Consider the following 20,575-nt stretch of genomic DNA (forward strand, 5'->3'; position numbering starts at 1 on the left):
CGTCAATATTGTAGATTGTCGCACAAAAAAAGAGGGGAGGGGAGAAGAAAAGTCAACATCAGGTCTAATAAGTTGTGCGGGCTGGAAACCGAGTTGCGGGTGTCCAAAAGGCTCCTCCAGCACCCCAGCAGCAACAGAGGTGATTGACAGGAATTGGCTGACTGTGAACCCTCCTCTTTCTCTCTCCCTTCCCTCCCTCCCCCCTTCCCTCTCTTTCCCTCTCTCCAGTCCCCTCCGCTTCTCTCTCCCGTCAATTGCGGAGCTGCGCTCACCGACTCGACACCGCCGACCGGGATGCATCGCGGGCGCAGCGCAGCCTGAAAGATGGCACCTGCACGCGTCCTGTGGATCTATCCATCCCCGATCCTCCTGGCTTCCCTGCTCCTTTTTCACGCCTTGTCGCCGTGCCGATCCTTACGGAATTACCCGGAAAATGAAGGTGGGTGTCCTGACGGGGTCGTGTGAACCTCACTCCGCCCGCCCCCCTCTCCTCCGGAGTGGAGCAAAGCAGCCCAGCTCGACCGTGCGCTGCGCCGGCGGACCGGGAGGAGGAGAGGCGGGGGAGATCGGGAGACCCTTTCCGCGGTTCAACTTACCGGAGCGGCGAATAAAAAGTGCTAGGGCTCGGTTATGAATCATGCATAACGAAAAGCGGGCAGCGAGGGAAATAACTGTACGTCACCTTTTTTCTTTTCATAGCATACTGGCATTAATTTTTTAAGACACACACACACACACACACACACACACACACGGGGATCTCAGTTTAAGCGCCCTCGCATCCGTGCGCATCTTCTGCCTCCAAAGTAGGCTGACTTGGATCGGCTCCGGGAAAAACAAAAACAAAACAAAAAAAAAAAAAAAAAAAAAAAAAAAAAACAAGACGGACACCTCCTGTCAGAATCTCTTTTAATTCTATCTACTTCCCGTCATTATTACACACTGGTAAATGATTTGTTTTCCAACGCGGACTTAAAGCCTCATGCCTCAATCTGCAAATGAGGAGCAGCAATTACATTAGATTTGTCACACGCTGCTGCTGAGCCCCTCTCAGTTATTATATTAACATCGATGCTCGGCCCTGAAATTAGACAATACATTTACTTACTAACTACTCCTGCTTGTCTGAAACATGGGAGTTCTTCGCAGGGGGTTGGTGGTAGGGGGAGTGGAACTTCAAATCAAAAAAGGGAAAGAAAGAAATTGCAATATTTAGTCTATAAAGCTGCGCGGTGACTAAGTGGATGAGCGTTGTGCTCGCCGAGTGCCAAGACCGGAGGAGACGGCTGTAAATTATTTCCAATGCTTCGGTGTACGCTTCGACAAATCTGTTTATCCCCTCCTAACATGCACGGAAGACCACACCAGATCACGTTGGATTTAAATCAAAGGATTCACACCCACAGTCAGGGTATGCCAAAGGTTTTGATGGAGCTCCTGACTTAGCCCCGTAGAATATGTGTGTGTACATGCAGCTTATACAGCGCTCGGAATGTATGTCACAGCCCGGAGGAGTTCACGCTGAACAAAGGCTCAGGAGGATAGATGGGAGCGGGTAAGAGGAAGAGGAGACCGTTTTAACACAAGTAGACAATGCGTACGAGGGAGACACCAACACACTGTTGAAATATTCACCGAGATGAGAACGAATGATGAAACCGACTGGAAGGCGAAGGGGGTCTCCTGTTGATTTGGATAAACGCACTGGGAATTGCATCTGTGTTGGTGTGTGTGTGTGTGTTCAACTTGTGAGCCTATTTGATAATACTTCTCACACACACTTTTCAAAGAGCGTGCCAGCGTGTGTGTGTTTACTCTTTTGTGTGACTCACTTGGTCTTTCATGCACCAGTCATTGCTCTGTCCTGCTGATTCAGACTATTGGCCTAATTGGCACCTTGTCTGGTACTCCGCTTGTGCCTATTCAAAAGGGTGTGTGTGCCCCGATGGAACAGTAATCCAATGAAGTAATTTTTGTGAGCCGCTCTGTGCTCTGCGTTTACCTTTCGGCCTGCCAGTTTTCCTGTGGTGAATGTAGGCTTCGCTCAGGGTCTGCTCTCTCCTTTGTGCCTGTGCGTGTGCGTGTGCACGTGTGTGTGCGCCCCTTGTGTCTGCAAGTGTGTGTATTCCCCGCCCATGCATCTTGGTAGTAATGTATTCCGGGAAGTCTTCCCCTCTGAGTCTATGTAGTTGCACAAGAGAGGCTGTCATAAAAGGAAATACAATTATAAAAGATCAATTAAGACGGCAGTCCCTTTGACAGAGGCGATACTGTTAGCAGAAAAAATGTGTTAAGCTCTCTACAAGCTCCGAATACTGCCGGAGTCATCGATCTAATTCAAAAATTGTTTCCTTTCACAAGAAAGCGGTTGTAAAATGGACCGGGAGAATGCGGCGTTTCGAAATTGACATTGACAGATTTGCTAGAAATTGCCGCTAACTGCAGACGGGGGAACACGATCCATAGCGGAAATGGGTTCGGTCGGTGTTGCGACGAAGGTATTTCTCTACAGTTTAACAATACAGAAATGTAGAAGAGTGGGGAAAGAGGAGGAGTTTTCACGCACCAGCAGAGGGAGCCCCACACCCCCGCTGTCTGAACCCTGAGGGCATACTGATGTAACAGCAAGGTGGATGCTTACAGGTCTTCCCTAAATTCCTTTTTGTCCTGTCGTTCTCTTGCGCGTCTACATTTGCATTCTCTCTGTGGTTTCAGACAGCTGAGTCCTCCTTGTGAAAACTCACAGTTAGAAAAGAAGCACTTACAACTTAAGTAGCTGCTTTGTGCCTCTAAACACAGGAGCGTGCCTGAAGTGCTGCGCTTCTTTTTTTTTTTTTTTTTACTATGTTACTTAGAGAGTGTTTTAAAGTGCGAGGCCATCCTGCCCAGGGGGTACCAAACAGTTTGTGAAGAGCTTCAATGAATAGATCGTTTATCACTTGGACACTATCACTGGGAAAACATAACGTGTGGGTAAATATGGAAACGACAGAGTGGATAAATAAAGAGGTTTGAGGGATTTAAAAGTGTTTCTCAGTCAGAAATGACAGGGTTTTTTTAGCAAGGTGTTTCCACGGTTGAGTAAATCTTACATCATTATGTCTTTAGGCATCCAGGATTCAAAGTAATCCACTAACTAAGAACGGTAAGTCATTTGTTATTTCTCGTATCATTTACAAAGCAAGCTTACTATTCGCCTGATTAATTGACTTGTTGTTTTCTGACAGGGAAAAAACTTAATCGCCGTTACCCGAGCCCCAAAAGACATTTTAGATGCGCGGTTGTTGTTTTTTTTTTTTTTATTTCCCACAGCCCAAAATTAATTGTCATACAAAACACAAAATATTGATATTCAAGACAGCTTAATCAAGCATTAAAATAACTGGCAACATAACAACAAACAAGTTTGCGATGATGATTACCAATGAAATACGGGAAGAAGCTGAATAACTCACTTACGCTATATTTTATTGTCGTGGTTAACGGAGACAACTATCGACGCAAGGCTTTTCATTGGATTGGCCTCGGGTTGGGCGGGGCGGACGAATTGCACTGTAAGGTTTACATGAGGGTGAGCAATTATTGCAGAGCAAGGCATATGTAAAGCACTGCCCTCCATGTGAGGGCATGTACGTACACACACACACACGCATACACACACACGCACATCTAATGATTCACACAAGATCCTGACTGTGGTGTAATGTTGGGTCAAAGGTCTCTTCTAGTTTAATTGCTTTAATCTATAATGGTTTCTTGTAGTTATCGGCAGAGCCATACCTCACTAAGGATTGTGCCTTCGCGTGTGGGTTCGAGCGATTGCTATGCTCCCGTGTAACAACCATGACCTTGAACAGAAAAGGATATAGATCTACGCTCTCATCAGAGACCAGTGGAGAGAGACAGCAAGATCAAGCACCCACCTGCTTTTATTTTCTGTAATCCCCTTCTTTCATGCCTGCCCTACTTTATTTCGCATCCATCTCCTTTTCCTGGATTGTTTTTTCCATTTTCCCCTTCTGCTTTTATCCCGCACTTTGTCTCTTTCTCTGTCCCAGAGTAACAATAACAGGACAGGAGACCCCTAAGCTTTAATGACACGCAGCCCCTACATCTGCTTAACACAGAGACACAGGGATGTATGTGTGCACGTACACACACACACACACACACACACACATTCTAAACCAAGCCTAATGTATGGCTGGGGGGCAGTTCGGTGGTCTTGGTCCAGAGAGTTGTGTCACGTATTCCTGGGGCTGCCTGATAGATGGGGTTATAAATACAGCACAGCGACAGAAAATGATTCTGCTGTGAAGGCTTCACCGCATGGATCTGTGTGTGTGTGTGTGTGTGAGAGAGAGAGAGAGAGATTATAAACTAAAAAAAGGCAAATCAAGAGGGACCTAGTGAGACTAAACTAGCAGTAACCCAGTAATGTACCATTTCTATGCAGTCCAGTGAGCAGAGCACCCATAACAGCACCCAAAGAGCTTTTGTATTTGCCGGCAGTCAATAATTGCTGATTGTGGTTTGGTTTTTAGCTCCATTTTTTTATTTTAATTTTTCTTCTTAAGTAGGGCTAATTTACACATTCAGGAAACCATAAATTATTCCATGGTTATTCTCCACAGATGACAGTCGTATAGAATGAACAAGTACTATATATAATAAATTCACAAAATGCAACAGATTAATTAGCTCTTCCAGGCAGGTTCAACACTGAACTATATTGAGTTACATTTCTCTTGGTTGTAGCTTTAAGAAAATAGGACACAAGTTGGAAGACTATTTAGTGCCTTTTGGGAAAGGCAACAAATGCTTTTGATGATTATTGAATGTTTCTTTTCATGTCTAGTTAATGAAATTGCTAAAAATCCACGCTACTAAAACCACAAAAGTCAGGGCTAGTAATGTGTCAGTAAACCTGGTCATGTTACTTTAGAAATGATAGGAAACATAAGTAATGTATAATTCTGTATTGTTTTTGCCGTCATGGCTTCGAGTATATACTTCTGGAAATGTAGCCATCATTACGAAAAAGCATAATTTGGTAGTCAATACTTATTTCAGTGGACGCTGTGCATTTGCACATACTGACACACCGCACAACTACAGATTTCACAGAGCTGCCACAGTGACGGTGAACATGTGTGCACCATAATCACCAAAACCTGAGCAGTTTGTAGGCTCGAATGATTCCTGTCAGATTCAGAATTCATCAATGTCAAAAGAAGCTTGATGACTAAACGCCTTTAACTGGTCAAAATCACTGATCACTGGGCACTGGCCTGTATAGTCCCCCCGCCCCCTTTTTTCCCCCTTGCAGCCCCTCTGCACACACACACACATACACACACACACACACACACACGCCTCGGAAAGCCTGTATCCCATTTTGTGACCTTTGGCTAAATTGAATAACGTTGTTTCCTCTCCACTGATATCTATCTCTCTGTATTTCTCGTTGTTTTCTCTACTGGTTTGGCTCGTGCTGAGTTTAACAAACAGGTGAGGATTTGGGTCAGCTGTAGATATGGAATATTTCTCACCGGGCTTTTCTTTGATGCCGAACAGCTGTGAGGGTTTTTTTCGAGAGTAAATCAGAAAACAGTGACTGAAGCTCGTTTTTCCAAATTGCGTCCTCAGGTGATGCACGAGTAGAATTAGTCTCTTTTTGTAAAGTTGTTGCAGTGTCTGACTGGTTGCACAATATCAGCTGTCAGGTGTGTTAAAACAGTTGGCTTCTCACTCTGCTTGTTTTTTTCTTTTCTTTTCTAGCTTGCATGGAGTAGTTTTACAAGTTCGAGTCTGATCTCTGCCATGGAAATCGAAAGCTTGAAAAACTCAGTTAAGAATAATTTCTGTAACTGACTAGCAAGGGCGCTCTGCCGTCTAAAGGTCATAGAATCATTGTGTAACTCTCTGATGAACATGAATCTTTCTCTTCACAAGTCACAAAAAGCCAATGTAACACACTTTGTGGAGAACTGAGGGGTTTATGACACGATGATGTGTGTCCTCAGGTTCAAGGAGCCTGCACAATTGTGTCATGGATATTAACTCAGCCTGTCAGTGCTGTGTTTTCCCAACCAGTAAGTGATTTAACAGATAAAATGAGCAGCAGGAACTGAAAAACACATGTCTCCTTGTATCTTCAGAAGTTCTGCTAATTTAATTCTCTCATGACTTTCTCTATAATACGCCCTTTATCTCTCATCATTTTCAACATCAACATATTGTGGGGCGTTCTGTTTCTATTTATTGCTGGATGATGTCTACATCAGCTTAAATTGGTTTAGTAACAGTCTATTAAGGCAGCACTTGTATGTGTATGTGTACGTGTGTATTTGTGTGCGCACATGTGTGTACAGACACGATAACTGTCTGCACACACACGTGTCAAAACCTACAAGCTGTCTTGACATGTGAATTCATGTCCACTGGTGTGGCTGAGATTCCAGGCCAATTTACCCTTCTGTTACCAACCACTGTGTGACAGCATTTTCTGTATGTGCGTGTGTGTGCGTGTGTGTGTGTGTGTGTGTGTGTGCGCGCGTGTGTGTGTGTGTGTGTGTGTGTGTGTGTGTGTGTATGTGTCTTTTTCTCCCACATCTGTGTCTGAGGTTTTACTTTTGTGGACATACATGGAACTGTGTTACTGCCACTTTCAACTGCCATTCTCAATGCCGGTTGCTTTCAGAGTTTTTTCTTTTCAGATCAAGGAAAAATATCTGGAGAAATAACATGACAAAAATGTGAACAATTGGAGCAATAACAGTTACACAGCCCCGAAGGAAGTAAAATTTGAGGAAAGATACTCACTGTAGAATTATTAGCCCTGAGTGTTATGTGTCTAGTGCAGGGCTGGGCTAACTTTTTGGCTCAGGGCCTGCATTGACGGTCCGGGTCACCACAAGATACGATACATATAAAAAAAGGGCATTTGTTAACAGTACATATCAGACTCGTCTGACATGTGCTTTGAATATAAAACCAGCTTGGTTTTGAAGGCTCTGACGTTTGCTTGCATCTCATGCACGAACCGGTTTTTCCCTCGTAGCTTCACGTCCAGCTCATTCATGTATGTCCGTATGTCCACAGTAAAGGCTAAATCACAAAGCCAATCTGTGTCATTCAGCTCAGGAAAATTCATTCATTGATCCAACCCTTCAATCATTCACGTCAAGTATGAATTCTGTACCAATCTTTGGCGGGCCGTATTAAAAAGACCAACGGGCCGGATGTGGCCCGCGGGCCGTAGTTTGCCCGCCCCTGGTCTAGTGTGTGGGATGTGTTATTTTCGAAAGCCCATTCACACTTCACAACCGTTGCTGGGTATTTCAGTTCAGTTGTCAGGTGAGAAAAAACGTGTTGGTAGTTTCTACTACAGATTGTCTCCCGACTCAAAGTCTTCATTTTATATGCTCTTCTATGTATGTATATGTGTGAGCGTCAGTATGTTTGCGTGTCCCCGCTTTTGTTGCTCTTTGCTCCTGATGAGTTGTCTTGACTGCCTAGAAACAAGAGTCTGATTCTGACTAGGTGTCACAGTTCAACACTGCAAGCATCCGACCAGACACAATCTACACACTCTACTCACGCCACACACACATACACTCCAGAGCCTCTTCAAGCAACAAACTAGGGCAGTGCTCTTGTCACAGTCTGTCAGAGTGGCATCTTTTTTTCCAGAAATGGCTAATATATCTTTTTTTTTGGAGGAAGAGGTAGAGGTCTGAGATGGAGAGATGATGGAGAGATGGAGAGTTCATCATTTGTTCTAGAAAGTATGTTAACATTTTGAGCGCTGCACATGGTATGTATGCCTTTTAGGTCGCCTGGATTTCCTCTTTTATCAAGGCTATGCAGGTTTTCACAGAGCCACGTCTATTCACTTTGAAAGTCACTTCACTGAAGGGGCATCCTTGGTAGAAAAAAGAACATTCTCAACAATAGGAAGCACTCATGGCTGCCTTATTGCTGACTCTGGAAAGCCAGTTAATAAGAGACTGAGTGATGCCACTGTTCTGAACTAGTATGTTACATGTCAGGTCTGTCTATGTGTTGATACTTCTGCATTTAAGATAGTCCACCTCTGGAGTGATTCTCTATACTGCTTATCCTGTACACAGGGTCGTGGGGTTTGGTTAACATCAGTTCTTTGTTGACAGAAACATTATTCTCAAAAGTGCAACTTACAACCCTGTTCTCTGCAGCAAACAAGCTTCTTCAGCAATGTTTAGAAGACATATTATTCGGTTCAATATTCATTCAGTCATTCTCTATACTGCTTATGCTGCAGTCAGGGTTGCGGGGTGGGGTGGAAACTATCCCAGCTGTCATTAGGGTGAGAGGCGGGGTTCACTCTGGACCAGTCACCAGTCGATCACAGGGCCGTGTTTTGAGACATACAATCATTCACACATTTGGGTCTCCAATGAACCTCCTGCATGTTTTTGGACTGTGGGAAGAAACTGGAGAGCCCAGAGGAAACCCATGCAGACATGAAAAAAAGATGCAATCTACACAGAAATGCCCCCACAACAAAAGGTTTCCTCTGACCTCATCTCATTGCTAGTTGACCACACATTATCTTTGTCAAAGTTAGCCATCCTCTGTGTGCCGATTTCTAACTTTCGATGTAAAAAATGATCATTCCATTGCTATTCTATGCATAATTTGAGGAATCCTGCATGATGCATTGGTGAAACATCATCCATCTTATTTCTCAGAGGAAAACATCTTGATCCTAAAAAACTAAAAATTACCATATAATTTCGCCAAACAGTCAAATGTAATGTTTGTTGGAATGTTGAGCATCCAAATAAGATTTTCAGCACTGAATGGGTAGTAAGAAAGCCTTGGCAAAATGGTTGTGATTTCAATTGATTCTCTATTGAATTATTCATACATTCATTCACTTTAGAGACACAATTTACATTACTCTGCACCCAGAGAAGAAAACAATGTTTCCTCATAGTGTGGATCATCTTCGTGCTTCCCAATCTGGCAATGTGTAACTGATTAGGAATGTACTCTTACGTTTGCTTACCAGGAAGTATTATTAGTAATTATATTAATAACTTAACTTTGCACCTGCAACAGATTTCATTGTAAGTTGTATTCAATGTAAGCATAAGCAATTTTGCCATCGGGAATTAATAAAGTATTCTGATTCTGATAGAAAGGAAGGGCGTTTACTTGTTCACTGTTTGACTGTTAAAATCCACCGACTCCAGAGAAAGCATTAAGTGTGTCACTCAGTTTCTGATTCGGTCTGCTACAAGGGCCTGTATTGCAAAACAAATGCTGTTTCTATTGTTTGAGCAGAGATGTCGAAATTTACTAAACAAAATATATTCATTTGAGGCCTAATGCTTTCCAGCTCAACACAGTTCATCCTTTAATTGTTTTTTTTTTTTTTTCCATTTTTTAAAAGTTTTTCATCATTTTGGAACTTAGATTGTGCAATAGATTCTCATTCTCAGATCTTATCTTGGGATTTGGGGAAACTATTCATCTAGCTATTCATTGTGCACATACGGTCACAGCAGAGCTGTAACTAATCCCACAGAGGGGGGAAATCCTGGATCAGTTGCCAGTCAATCACAGGGCCTCAAATAAAGACATTCAACCTTTCGCTCTTTGATTCCTATGGTCAATTCTGCCTGTAGGTATGAGCCTACCTCATGGTGTGATCTGTGGGAGTGCCTGGGGATGAATCCACTGAGGCTTGGGAAGAACACACAAACTTGATACAGAGAGGCCCCAGCTGACCTTTGGAATAGAACCAGAAACCATGTGTGAGGCAAGAACGGCAACCACTGCACCGCTGCATTGAATTAATGACAACCATTTTCAACAGTCATAACACTATTATCATTCAGCCTCACAAAGGAAATACATGATAACGTATACATCCATTAAAAGATAAGTCACTTTGTGTACGACAAAGTATTTCCCTTTATATTCAGTATTCATCGTTGCCTCTGTGCTTGATGAAAGCACCTCGGGAGGAGGAGACCTGTCCATTGTTTGTGACGAAAAAGGAGAAGTAACGGGACATGAGAAAAGTGAGGATTTAAAGCACTGCCTCAGTAAAATGACATAGACAGGGGGATGAGAGAGCAAATAGAGAGAGATAACTAGAAGAAAAATGACTGGAGATTCTCTGGTGGGTTGTGGATGAGTGGATAGCGGACTGACGAAAAGACAGCAAGACTGTAGCAGTCTTAGAACGATGCCGGTTTGTTCCTAAAGTTCAGAGCTCAACTCTTTGCTCTCCTTCATCCTGCTCTCCAATGGCCTGTTTGTTGCCCTGACAACACTCTCACTGAGTGAACTGATGTCTCAGTGGAGTGGAAGCAGGAGAAAGTCTCTGTGTGTGGCGGCACTAACACTGAGATATTGAATGCGTGTGTATGTGTTCCCCCGACTTGTGTATGGAATTGAGTAAAAGATGTTATCTGGTTGTGGTGCAAACTGCATAGCTTTGTCTGGCTGGGACGCAACACTGAACTGAATTATGCACTAATTTTATTTTCTTTTTTTGTGTGTGTTTTGTTTTCTCATAGTAGAAAATAAGTAAAACCCAAGAGAAAATATCATAAAATGAAATAAATAAAAAAGAACACTGCCATCTGTACTATAGGAAATTTAGTGGGGTGTGTTCTGTAGCTCTTTTCACTGCGATTAATTTAAATGAAAAAAGGGGAAAAGGTTACACTGTGATTATACACTATAAGTGCACATTTGGTTTATATGAATTGGAAGATGTTAACTTAAATATGTGTAACTCTTTATTCTATATATACACACAGAGACACACAAATCTACGTTTTAAATCTATTATTTTTCAATAAAACATTCATTTTCAATTTGATTTTTAGTCAATTAAAATTTATTAAAACATCCTGGACAGATACCTTTATTTATGCACGCATGTAATCTGAATGTACTTCATGCTCTTGTGTTATATAATGAGAAGAAAAACACAACATAAACTTATTATAAAGTCAAACTTTTTACCTTATTTTGAACATGTTCAGCATTATGTTGTGCACTTTTTTTTCTATAGTGTCGTTAGTACGGCCGAGAAGAGTGTTTATTAGATTTGCGGGTGCATGTGTGAGAGAAAGTGTGTAAGCATCCTATTAGCTTAGTGTGCCAGCCTGCCTGTTGGCAAAAGCGCTTGATTTTTGGCAGGTGGATCACAGTCTCTTGCGGCACAGCTGAAGCAGTAGGTGCAGGAGAGAAAGAGAGAGAGAGAAAGAGAGAGAGAGATACTCCAGAGGGTTGGAATCAGAAGTGAGAGGAAAAATAGGCAGAAAAAATGTTTTGTGTTTCTATAAATGACCCCCTGAATTTAGAATGTGGCTGGTTAGGTTGGAGAATTTCTGATGTGCAGTTTCACAGGGGCGAATCCCCTCCCTCCTCCCCCTGCTCCTCAGCTTTCACTCCGAGAAAGCAAAGCTCATAATTTGGTGTTGGAATCAATAAAACAGCATGTCTCTCTGTAAACCCAACAACTCTCCAATCATCAGGTCGGGTGTGCGTGACTTTATGGATCCATACATTTTACACCCCACTATGAAAGACTCTGGGAATATGAATATGTGTGAGGGTTTATGTTATTTTCACATAATGGTAATTGGTGAATAGTCCCATAATGGAGGGGGTTGGGTGGTGGAGGGTGCATTTTGGATAATTTAAATCAATTGCCCATCCTTAATACTGTGTTCATCTGTATCTGCCCCCCGTGTAGAACCACATTCGCTTTTGGTGAAAGGCAGATGCCGTGTGGTTGGTATTTTGCAGGCATTTTAGAAATCACATCTGAAAGTACTTCAACTCGTGTTCAATTTTAATTAGAAAGCGTTCAGTCAAATTACAAATCTCAATGGCTTTGGGGGCGAATTGGTACATTTGAAGCAACTGGAATTGTTTCTTTAACAAACTCCCATTCCTCTATTTTGCATGATCACTTTTTGAAATAACATTTTCCTATGTAGACATGGGGGCGGGTACAGATTCTATTTATTGTTCTTATTTAGCTTTAACTCTGGCATTGTGGTTATCTATCAAGCCTCTGAAGGTTCAGTAGTTGCACTTTGCTTGGGGCTTTTCCTTCAACAACGTCATTGATGCATCAGATAAGACGTCGTGTTTCCTGTTGGGTTGGAAATAGTTTGATTGCGTGTCTGTGAGCGAGAGAGACTTGTCATTATATTGAGCATGAGCCTGGCCAGAGTGAATGAGTGATGAGCTGGCCAATTTATTCAGAGGCTGAAGTGAGCCTGAAAAGGATCAGATTTCAAACACACACGCACAAACAAACAGTGATGTACTTTTAGCAAGAACCACCAAAAAGAATTATACACTGCATCTGTGTTCTCCTCTTCTCCTCCTCCTGAATTAAAACACATGTATCAGTTACACTTAAATTCTTACGTTGTCAGCAGACAGGATACTATAGCCAATACAAAATTCATGAGTCCAGTCATTGATTAGAAGTGATAAGTGGTATTGACAGCAGGGTGTGATGAGGAGAGTAAAAGTGTTGATGTGTAGGTTTAGGTATTTGTGTTTTCCCACAGGGTCTCTAAGTGGCTCAGGAAAATGTAATGTGCTGAATAACATATTAAATGCAGTGGGTTGAGATGCGAGAGGTGTTTTAAAGCACTGGTTCACAGAAAAGGAATATCGAACGTTGTAGCAGTTTGATTTGCAGAGTCTTGCAGACAAACAAGGCAACTTCCAAATTAATCTGGATACAGTGGGGAGAACAAGTATTTGATACGCTGCTGATTTTTCAGCTTTTCCCACTTGCAGAGCATGTAGAGGTCTGTGATTTTTATCATAGGCACTATGCAACTGTGAGTGGCCGAATCTAAAACAAAAATCCAGAAAAACGCATTGATTTTAAGGTCATTAATTTGCTTTTTATTGCATGACATTTTTTTATTGCATCAGAAAAACAGAACGTAATATTTGGTATAGAAACCTTTGTTGACAATTACAGAGATCAGATATTTCCTGTAGCTCTTGACCAGGTTTGCACACACTCCAGCAGTGATCTTCGCCCCCTCCACCATACAGATTTTCTCCAGATCCTTCAGGTTTCATCCTCCTCCTTCCTCCAAACACGGCAAGTGGAGTTTAGACCAAAAAGCTCTATTTTTGTCTCATCAGACCACATGACCTTCTTCCATTCCTCCTCTGGATCATCGATATGGTCCCTGGCAAACTTCAGACGGGCCTGGACATGTGCTGGCCTTGTGTGCGCTGCGGGATTTTAATCCATGGCGGCGGCGTGTGTTACAAATGGTTTTCTTTGAGACTGTGGTCCCAGCTTTCTTCAGGTCATTGACCAGGTCCAGCTGTGCAGTTCTGGGCTGATCCCTCATGTTCCTCATGATCATTGATGCCCCACGAGGTGACACCTTGCATGGAACCCCAGACCAAGAGAGATTGAACGTCACCTTGAACTTCTTCCGTTTTCTAATATTTGTACCAGCAGTTGTTGCATTCTCACCAAGCTGCTTACCAATTGTCCTGTTGCCCATTCCAGCCTTGTGCAGGCCTATAATTTTATCCCTGATGTCCTTACACAGCTCTCTGGTCTTGGCCATTGGTGAGAAGTTGGGGTTTGTTTGATTGAGTGTGTGGACAGGTGTCTTTTATACAGGTAACAAGTTCAAACTGGTGCAGTTAATACAGGTAATGAGTGGAGAATAGGAGGGCTTCTTAAAGAAGAACTGCTCTGTATGTGAGAGCTACAATTCTTACTGGTTGGTAGGTCATCAAATACTTATGCATGCAATAAAATGCAAATTAATTACTTAAAAATCATACAATGTGTTTTTCTGGATATTTGTTATAGATTCCGTCTCTCGTACTTGAAGAGTACGTATGATAGAGATTACAGACCTCAACATGCTTTTCAAGTGGGAAAAGCAGAAAATTCAGTATCAAATACTTGATACACTGATACACTTGATACAGTACTCCCCACTGTATATCCAAATTATTATAAATATTATGTTATTCCCCCACTGACTATAAGTCTCCAGATTTCATATTTGACTGGCAAACAAAATTTGACACGACAAGACATTTGGGAAAAAAAGGATTTTAATGATTTGATAGTTTTTCCCATCCTGGTCCTAGGCCAGGTCTTGCTTATTTTGATTATTTTGACGGAAACTAATTTTTCTCATGCCATTTTTTAGAAAGTGACACCCCCCACCGAAAAAAACAAACAAAAGTTCTACCAACGTCATCAGTATTTTTATCAAATAGTTATTGTTACAATTTTAAAAATTGAAAATAATCATCTATTAATATGATCTCACATTTGCACAGTATTTGAATAAATCCTGATATACTACACAGCCCTTGTTAACATATCCATAATTACATATATAAAACTAAAAAAAACAACAAAAAGAAAAGTTGAAAGCTTTTCACAGCGAGGCTGGCGTCTCACTAACCCAAATGTTTTTCCAGAAAAAGACAACAAAATAAATTATCGCTATTCACTCATACACTTATCCTGGAGGCAAATCTCTTACACCTGAACAAATCCAACCAAAAATAACCCGTCTGGGTTTATAGCAGCAAAATTATCCAAGTCTGTGAAACACACAGGGAGGTATGATAGTGTGTGTGGGTCGAAGAGAATACCATCATCTGCTGGATGGGACACAGTTTGCACAAACCTTGTTGATACAGCTTTTATCTCTTTCCAGAAACTAAGTACAAGAGAATCTCCAGCAGGTCTTGAAATCACATATTATTATATAATTACGCCCTTTTTTTTTCTTTGTAAGCCCCTCAAATGCCTGAAAAGTGAGGAGAGCAGACTTAACGGTCTTTAGACTCCGAATACAGACATGGGCTGGAGGCCGCCTCTGACCTTTTGCTGCTCAGCACCTCTCGTCCACTTTTAATCTACTCTGCCGTCTCTCTCTTTCTCTCTCTCTCCCCCTTTCTATACCAAGAACACACACACTTTTTATGCTGATTTTTTTTTCTGTTGTGGTATTGTCACATGGACACGGCTAAAAACGAGCATGTGCATACACATACAGATGGGTACACCGCTACACACGCATACACTTGCGTAAGCACACGCTAATACAGCATGACGTGCAGCCCTGTTATCACGATATGCTGTGCTGAAGTGAACGGCCGCAATTCTGTTATGGCTGATGAACAATATGGATGCAGGAGGAAGAGAAAGAGACAACAAGATATAAAAAGAGGAGGTTGGACCAATTTTATTGTCTCTTTACCTGCAGGCGGCATGGAGACACAGGGGCTTGTAAACCCGCACACACACACACACGCACACACACACACAGACATATGTTGGTCATTAAAAAAACTATTATTTAAATTACCTGAATATTATAATTTGATTTTTTTTCCATACTGCCCAGTTCTTGTCATAAACAGTGCACTGTAAAAATATGTCAGAATAGATAGACGCATCACGGATTTTTGACTTGGGGGCATTAAGTTCAACAGAGGGAGCACTTGTAAAACCAACAATATCCACTCTACCTGAAGACGTCATGCTTGTTTGAGGTCTTTGAAAGGTTCAGTGACACATACAAGGCTCCCTTGGTGTAGCACTTACTGTGACTACTGTTACTGCTATTTACTATGACTGAGATTCTAGACAAACACACAGAGAAAAATGACAATTTGTGTGAGCTGGAAAGGGGTACAAAAAAAGAAACCGTCACATCTGCAGCTGGCTACTGATGAAATATTGATGGGTAGCAGAGCCCTATTGGGGTCTGGTTTGTTGAGCCAATCCCTAACAATCACACACTAAAATATGTGCGTGCGCACATACAGATATAAATTTAGACATTGATACAGATAATAAATGCCCTCACAGAGGTTGGTATCCATTTTGAGGAATCTGAGATGATTTAAAATGTGACCGCTGGTCAAATGACGAGCTTTTTTGTCATCCCTCAATTAATACTTCCTTTATGGTCACACTAACACCAGCAGGAGGAGAACAGCCAGATAAATATAAAATCATTCCAGTCTTTTAATTTGGCCTCTATGAACGTGTTCTCCAGGCTCAGAAGATGGCGATGCAAACTTTGTAGTATTTCCTACTTAGGGGTTGTGTCCCTGTGTCTTCATTACTTTAGCACACTCGACTGTTTCGAGAGCGAATTATCGTTTCAGAGACTTTTCACGTAATTGAATTTTATGAAATTGAATTAACTTAATTACTTTCTGTTTCAAAAGCTCACTGGAGGGAGAAAGAGAGAGAGAATTTTTCACTGGGTTATTTAAGGCTAAGATGGAAGACATTGTTTGTGTTCAGTAACGTGGTTGTATTCATCGAACAGTCCTGTGTCTCAGTGTCCAACATTGACACCGTCACGCAAATCTGTGTGTTTTAAATTATTTACATAATTTTCCAAAACATAGCCAGTTTGAAATGTGTTTGTCAATTTTTTCACAGCACACAGTAGAATTTTTGGACGCTTTGAAAATTAGTATCAACAGGTCCGCAGAAACTTCTCTGATCACGCCCTCGGAATAATCGAGTATTAACCATCTCTGCCAAACCAGTGAGCTCGGATACAGTGGTTGTTAAGAATGGAACAGCTGGAGGCGCATGATCTGATTTATGCAAACCAACACACGTGCCTGCTGTGCGCTCTGCGGGATTGTTTGTGTGACTGAGAGGGCATTCCGAATGCATGAGACGATAAATATGGAGCACCGCTATTTGGAACCCAGCGTAGATCTGACCGTACCGCAGGTTTGGTTTGACAAGTTGTAAACTATTTTCTGCAGCATAAAACATAAACTCCTTTCTTTTAAAACGTGGCAAACTTGGTTCAGCGTTTTTTTTTGCCCTTCAGGTTACCATTTCAACAGCATCTAGAATGTCAGTCAACTTGTCACCTCGGTATTCTGATGCAGTTTCTTTTTTTCTAACTGACTTTCTATCCCCTTGAATCTAACAGCTCCAGTTCTACAGCGGTAATCTCCGACTGAAATGATAGGTTTATTACTGCTTGTGATTCAACTGCCGTTGTTTCCCAGCACGACAAAAGCCAGCTTTAAAAATGACAGAGCATATCTTTTTTTTTTTTTTTCCTTTTCTTTTCTAATGTGGATATTTGTGTTCAACACTAGCACGGTGTGCATAGAAAACCGATGCGAAAGAAATGGGTTTAAGGTCGCATTTCAATGCATTTACAAGCCTGCTCTGTTCTCTGTGTTCTTTGCAGTTACACTGCTGGACTCCATGTCAGCCTTGGCCGACCTGGGCTGGGAGGCTTACCCTAATGAAGGGGTGAGTATGTGCAGCACAACACACTCTCCCAGTCACAAATAAAAAAAAAAAAAAAAAGTCCTTTCTTCATGCCAGAAGTTGCAGCAAGCATACACCGTAGATCTGATCATAACTTGCAGGCTACGCTGACATGCCTTGTTTCCAGGGAAGGAGCCAGCAGTCCGAGTTTGCTGCACCACCGGAGAGTGTGTTTTAGAAAGCACCGGGTTGTTGAGCACTCATTGCTAAATCGGGAGTCTGCGGAGGGAATTTACAAATTATTTCCGCTGCACTGAGAATGCTGTGGCACTGGTGCCTCCATTTATTATGGGTTGCAATTTTTGGGACAGAGAGGAGGGATGTGTGTGGAGGGGTAAATATTCTTACGTGAAAAGAGATGGTGTGTAGAATTTAGTGTTATTTGCATGTGTTTTTCCAGAGTTGCGTGACCGTCCTTTTGCAGGTATAGAGACCAAGGGGAGTCTGGAATGCAGCCATCATGCATCAGAAAATGACAACAGAGATGTGAGAGGGGAGGAAGAGGTTGAGCGTATAGAGAGGAAAAAAAGACGAGGCGCATTCAATGAAGAAATAAGAGCAAGTTCCGCATGTCACTTAAGTGTCGGAGCTGTTGAATGGCGCTGAATTAATTCTATTTCCCCTTGATCCACACTTCCCCTCCACTATTAAGCGTCAGAGTGTTGAATTGCAGGATGCCACACGCGGTTTCATGGTTGTGAGCAGGAGAGAGGCAGCTGAAATGACCAGAGTTGTTTTCTCAAGCAATCAAGGGTATCAAGTTCATATAATTGAAATGCATTGATTGTGTGGCTATATTGTTTATGTTTGTGCCATTTTTTGCCACATATGTTCATATAGGAAAGCAGAATATGTTCCATCCGCGGATTAGCCAAGAGATTCGGTCTAATTTAGAAAACCAAGTCGCACACAGATTACTTGTGCTCAAAATCTGGCTCAGTTTGTGCTCGCTTAATCACTGCACAGGAAGGCTGTAGTTGGTTTACCCTGAAAAAAATGGATTCAATAGAGAGTATATATGAAGTACATATAAAATTCCATGTGTATGTATATGCTGTATCTATATTTTCATTCTGTTGGGGGTTATGCATTGCCTTACCTAGTTTGTAACAAAATGAACGTTTGTGTTACTATAGTACAAGAAGTAATGAATTAAACATCAAGGACAATCTCATTCCCCCTCCACAAAAATACAATAGTGCCATCCTTGGTTGGACAAAGGCCATTGTTTTGTAAAAACAAAAGCAATTTTGTCCTCAGGTTTTTTTTTTTTTTTCATTTTTATTTTTCCCTGTAGGTAAGGGTTTGATGCCAAATAACATTGGAATCTTAATATAACCTGATTTTCATTTTTGAACCCTCTCTACAAGCAGTTCTATTCACCCATTTAAAATTCATAGAGGGGTATATTGTTTGGCTATTTGAGACTAAATGTTTTCTGATTTTTAAATATACAAAGTAAGACCGTGGCGGTTTCACCTTAAATCCTTGGCACATGAAAAATAATCTTGTTGACTGCTTTTAACCTCATGTCTCCATTTTAATGCAGCGATAAAACAAGGATCTCATTCAAAAGAAAAAAAAAAAGCCAAAGGAGAATGGTAGGCTGACAGAGTAAAGGTGGCAGGGTGGTGAAATGGTTTTACGTTTCATATAAAGGGTTTATCTGGATGCCCTTTGAACTCTGAACCCTCAAAGTGGTCTCACTGAGAAGCAATTCCCACCAATCTGAGACCACTGTCTACCTACATTAGTCCAAAACCACACTTGCCCTCAGCAGGTCAGACTTAATCCAAGCCGTGCAGGGCCGGATGTACTTGAGACTGAGTGGAGCGACCCACTTCTGTCACCAGGCAGGGGTGTTCCTTGTGAGGGACACAAAACAGATAGGTCTTAATGATGTTTAAAAATGGGAGGCCCCACAGCATCTCTCCTCTGCCAGAGGCTCATAAAGCTTCCTCTCTACCTTCTCCTTCCCCGTATTCCCTTTCTTTCTGTCCCTTCTCCCCCCTCTCATTTAATATTCCCACTCTAAGCCAGTGCTTGTTGCAAAGTTTGGAGGCCAATTATGACCTTGTAAGCGTACACGTTAGACGGTTCCAGAAGAAGGGATATTACGTTAAGCCGGTGAATGGTTGAACTTCAACCCTGATCTGACGTCTGCTTCACTTCAAAGCAATCAAGCTGGCTCTGCAGTGATTGGCTGAGTTGATTGTGGGTTCAGGGTGGAGGGTTTCATTCTGAATGTTAAATCATCCCTGAAACAGCGTCGGTCGAAAACTTCATGCGTGTGCATACGTGCCGGCTACTGAGAGAACCAGGGTGTGAGCTTAAACTCGGCCTGTCCAAATATTTGCCCGGTTGCGCTTCGGAGAGAAACTTTTCCTCAAGTGGCCAGCGTATCATTAGCAATATGGGGACGGGCAGGTTGTTTTCATGTTCACAAACACACCTGTGCAAAAGTGACAATGAACAGACTCGGCAACATGGGAAATAAGTCGCTCACCAGGAAGTGGCAGTAATCCAGCCACTCCAATCTCTTCCGACAAAGAAATAAACAAAGACATTATAAAGCCCTCTTTATCCCTCAATGACTATTCCCATAAATGCTTTAATCACCGCTCCCTGAAGAATCAGTTTGGTGTGTGCAGGGGTGTGCGTGTGTGTGTGTGTGTGTGTGTGTGTGTGTGTGTGTGTGTGTGTGTGTGTGTGTGTGTGTGTGACCGTCCTGTGATGTCCGAATCGTCGCAGCTCTGCACAGATGGGTCTATTTAGCTGCCAGGCATGCCTGTAATTTACTACATTCATTCCTCTCTCTCTCCCTTCGTTTCTCTCTCGCTCTGCCGCCATCTCCTTTTGTTCTTTTAATTGAATCGAGTGCAGTTGATCACAATGACTCTCTGTTGTTATCATGTCTAGTCATTTAGGCAGTAATCCAGTGATTAATTCTTACTACTTATTGTCTAATCCTAAACTGGCTGTCAGGTACGTTTGTGTTAGCTCCTTCGACGATTGTTTACCTCATCCTCTACTTTTTCCCTCATACATTTCATCTCTGCTTCTGCGGATGAAAAAGTCTTGGGTCAGAATCAAGGGGGAGCTGGTTTTGCTCCAAGTCATACACAGCAGACGCTCGGCGGAGGTTGGCGGAGATTAAAAGCATCTGAGCGCACAAGAACTGGAGATTGTGAGCACGTCTACGTGAGAATCTATGTT

At 42.1% G+C, this 20,575-nt stretch overlaps 1 protein-coding gene across 2 annotated transcripts in view; it reads left to right on the forward strand.

Annotated features, from left to right (window-relative positions):
* Positions 1-277: 277 nt before the first annotated feature.
* Positions 278-20,575, forward strand: part of LOC147219015 (ephrin type-A receptor 3-like) — an 80,939-nt gene continuing 60,641 nt past the window's right edge. For both annotated transcript variants that reach the window (XM_086171948.1, XM_086171949.1), the window contains exons 1-2: positions 278-439; positions 17,277-17,341. In XM_086171948.1, coding sequence (XP_086028074.1) covers positions 325-439; positions 17,277-17,341 — 180 coding nt within the window. In that variant the 5' untranslated portion in view covers positions 278-324. The remainder of the gene's footprint in view (positions 440-17,276; positions 17,342-20,575) is intronic.

This window comes from Fistularia commersonii, chromosome 25 (assembly GCF_037954325.1).
Source record: "Fistularia commersonii isolate RoL2024-O1a breed Wild chromosome 25, RoL_Fcom_v1.0, whole genome shotgun sequence".
Taxonomy (NCBI): Eukaryota; Metazoa; Chordata; class Actinopteri; order Syngnathiformes; family Fistulariidae; genus Fistularia; species Fistularia commersonii.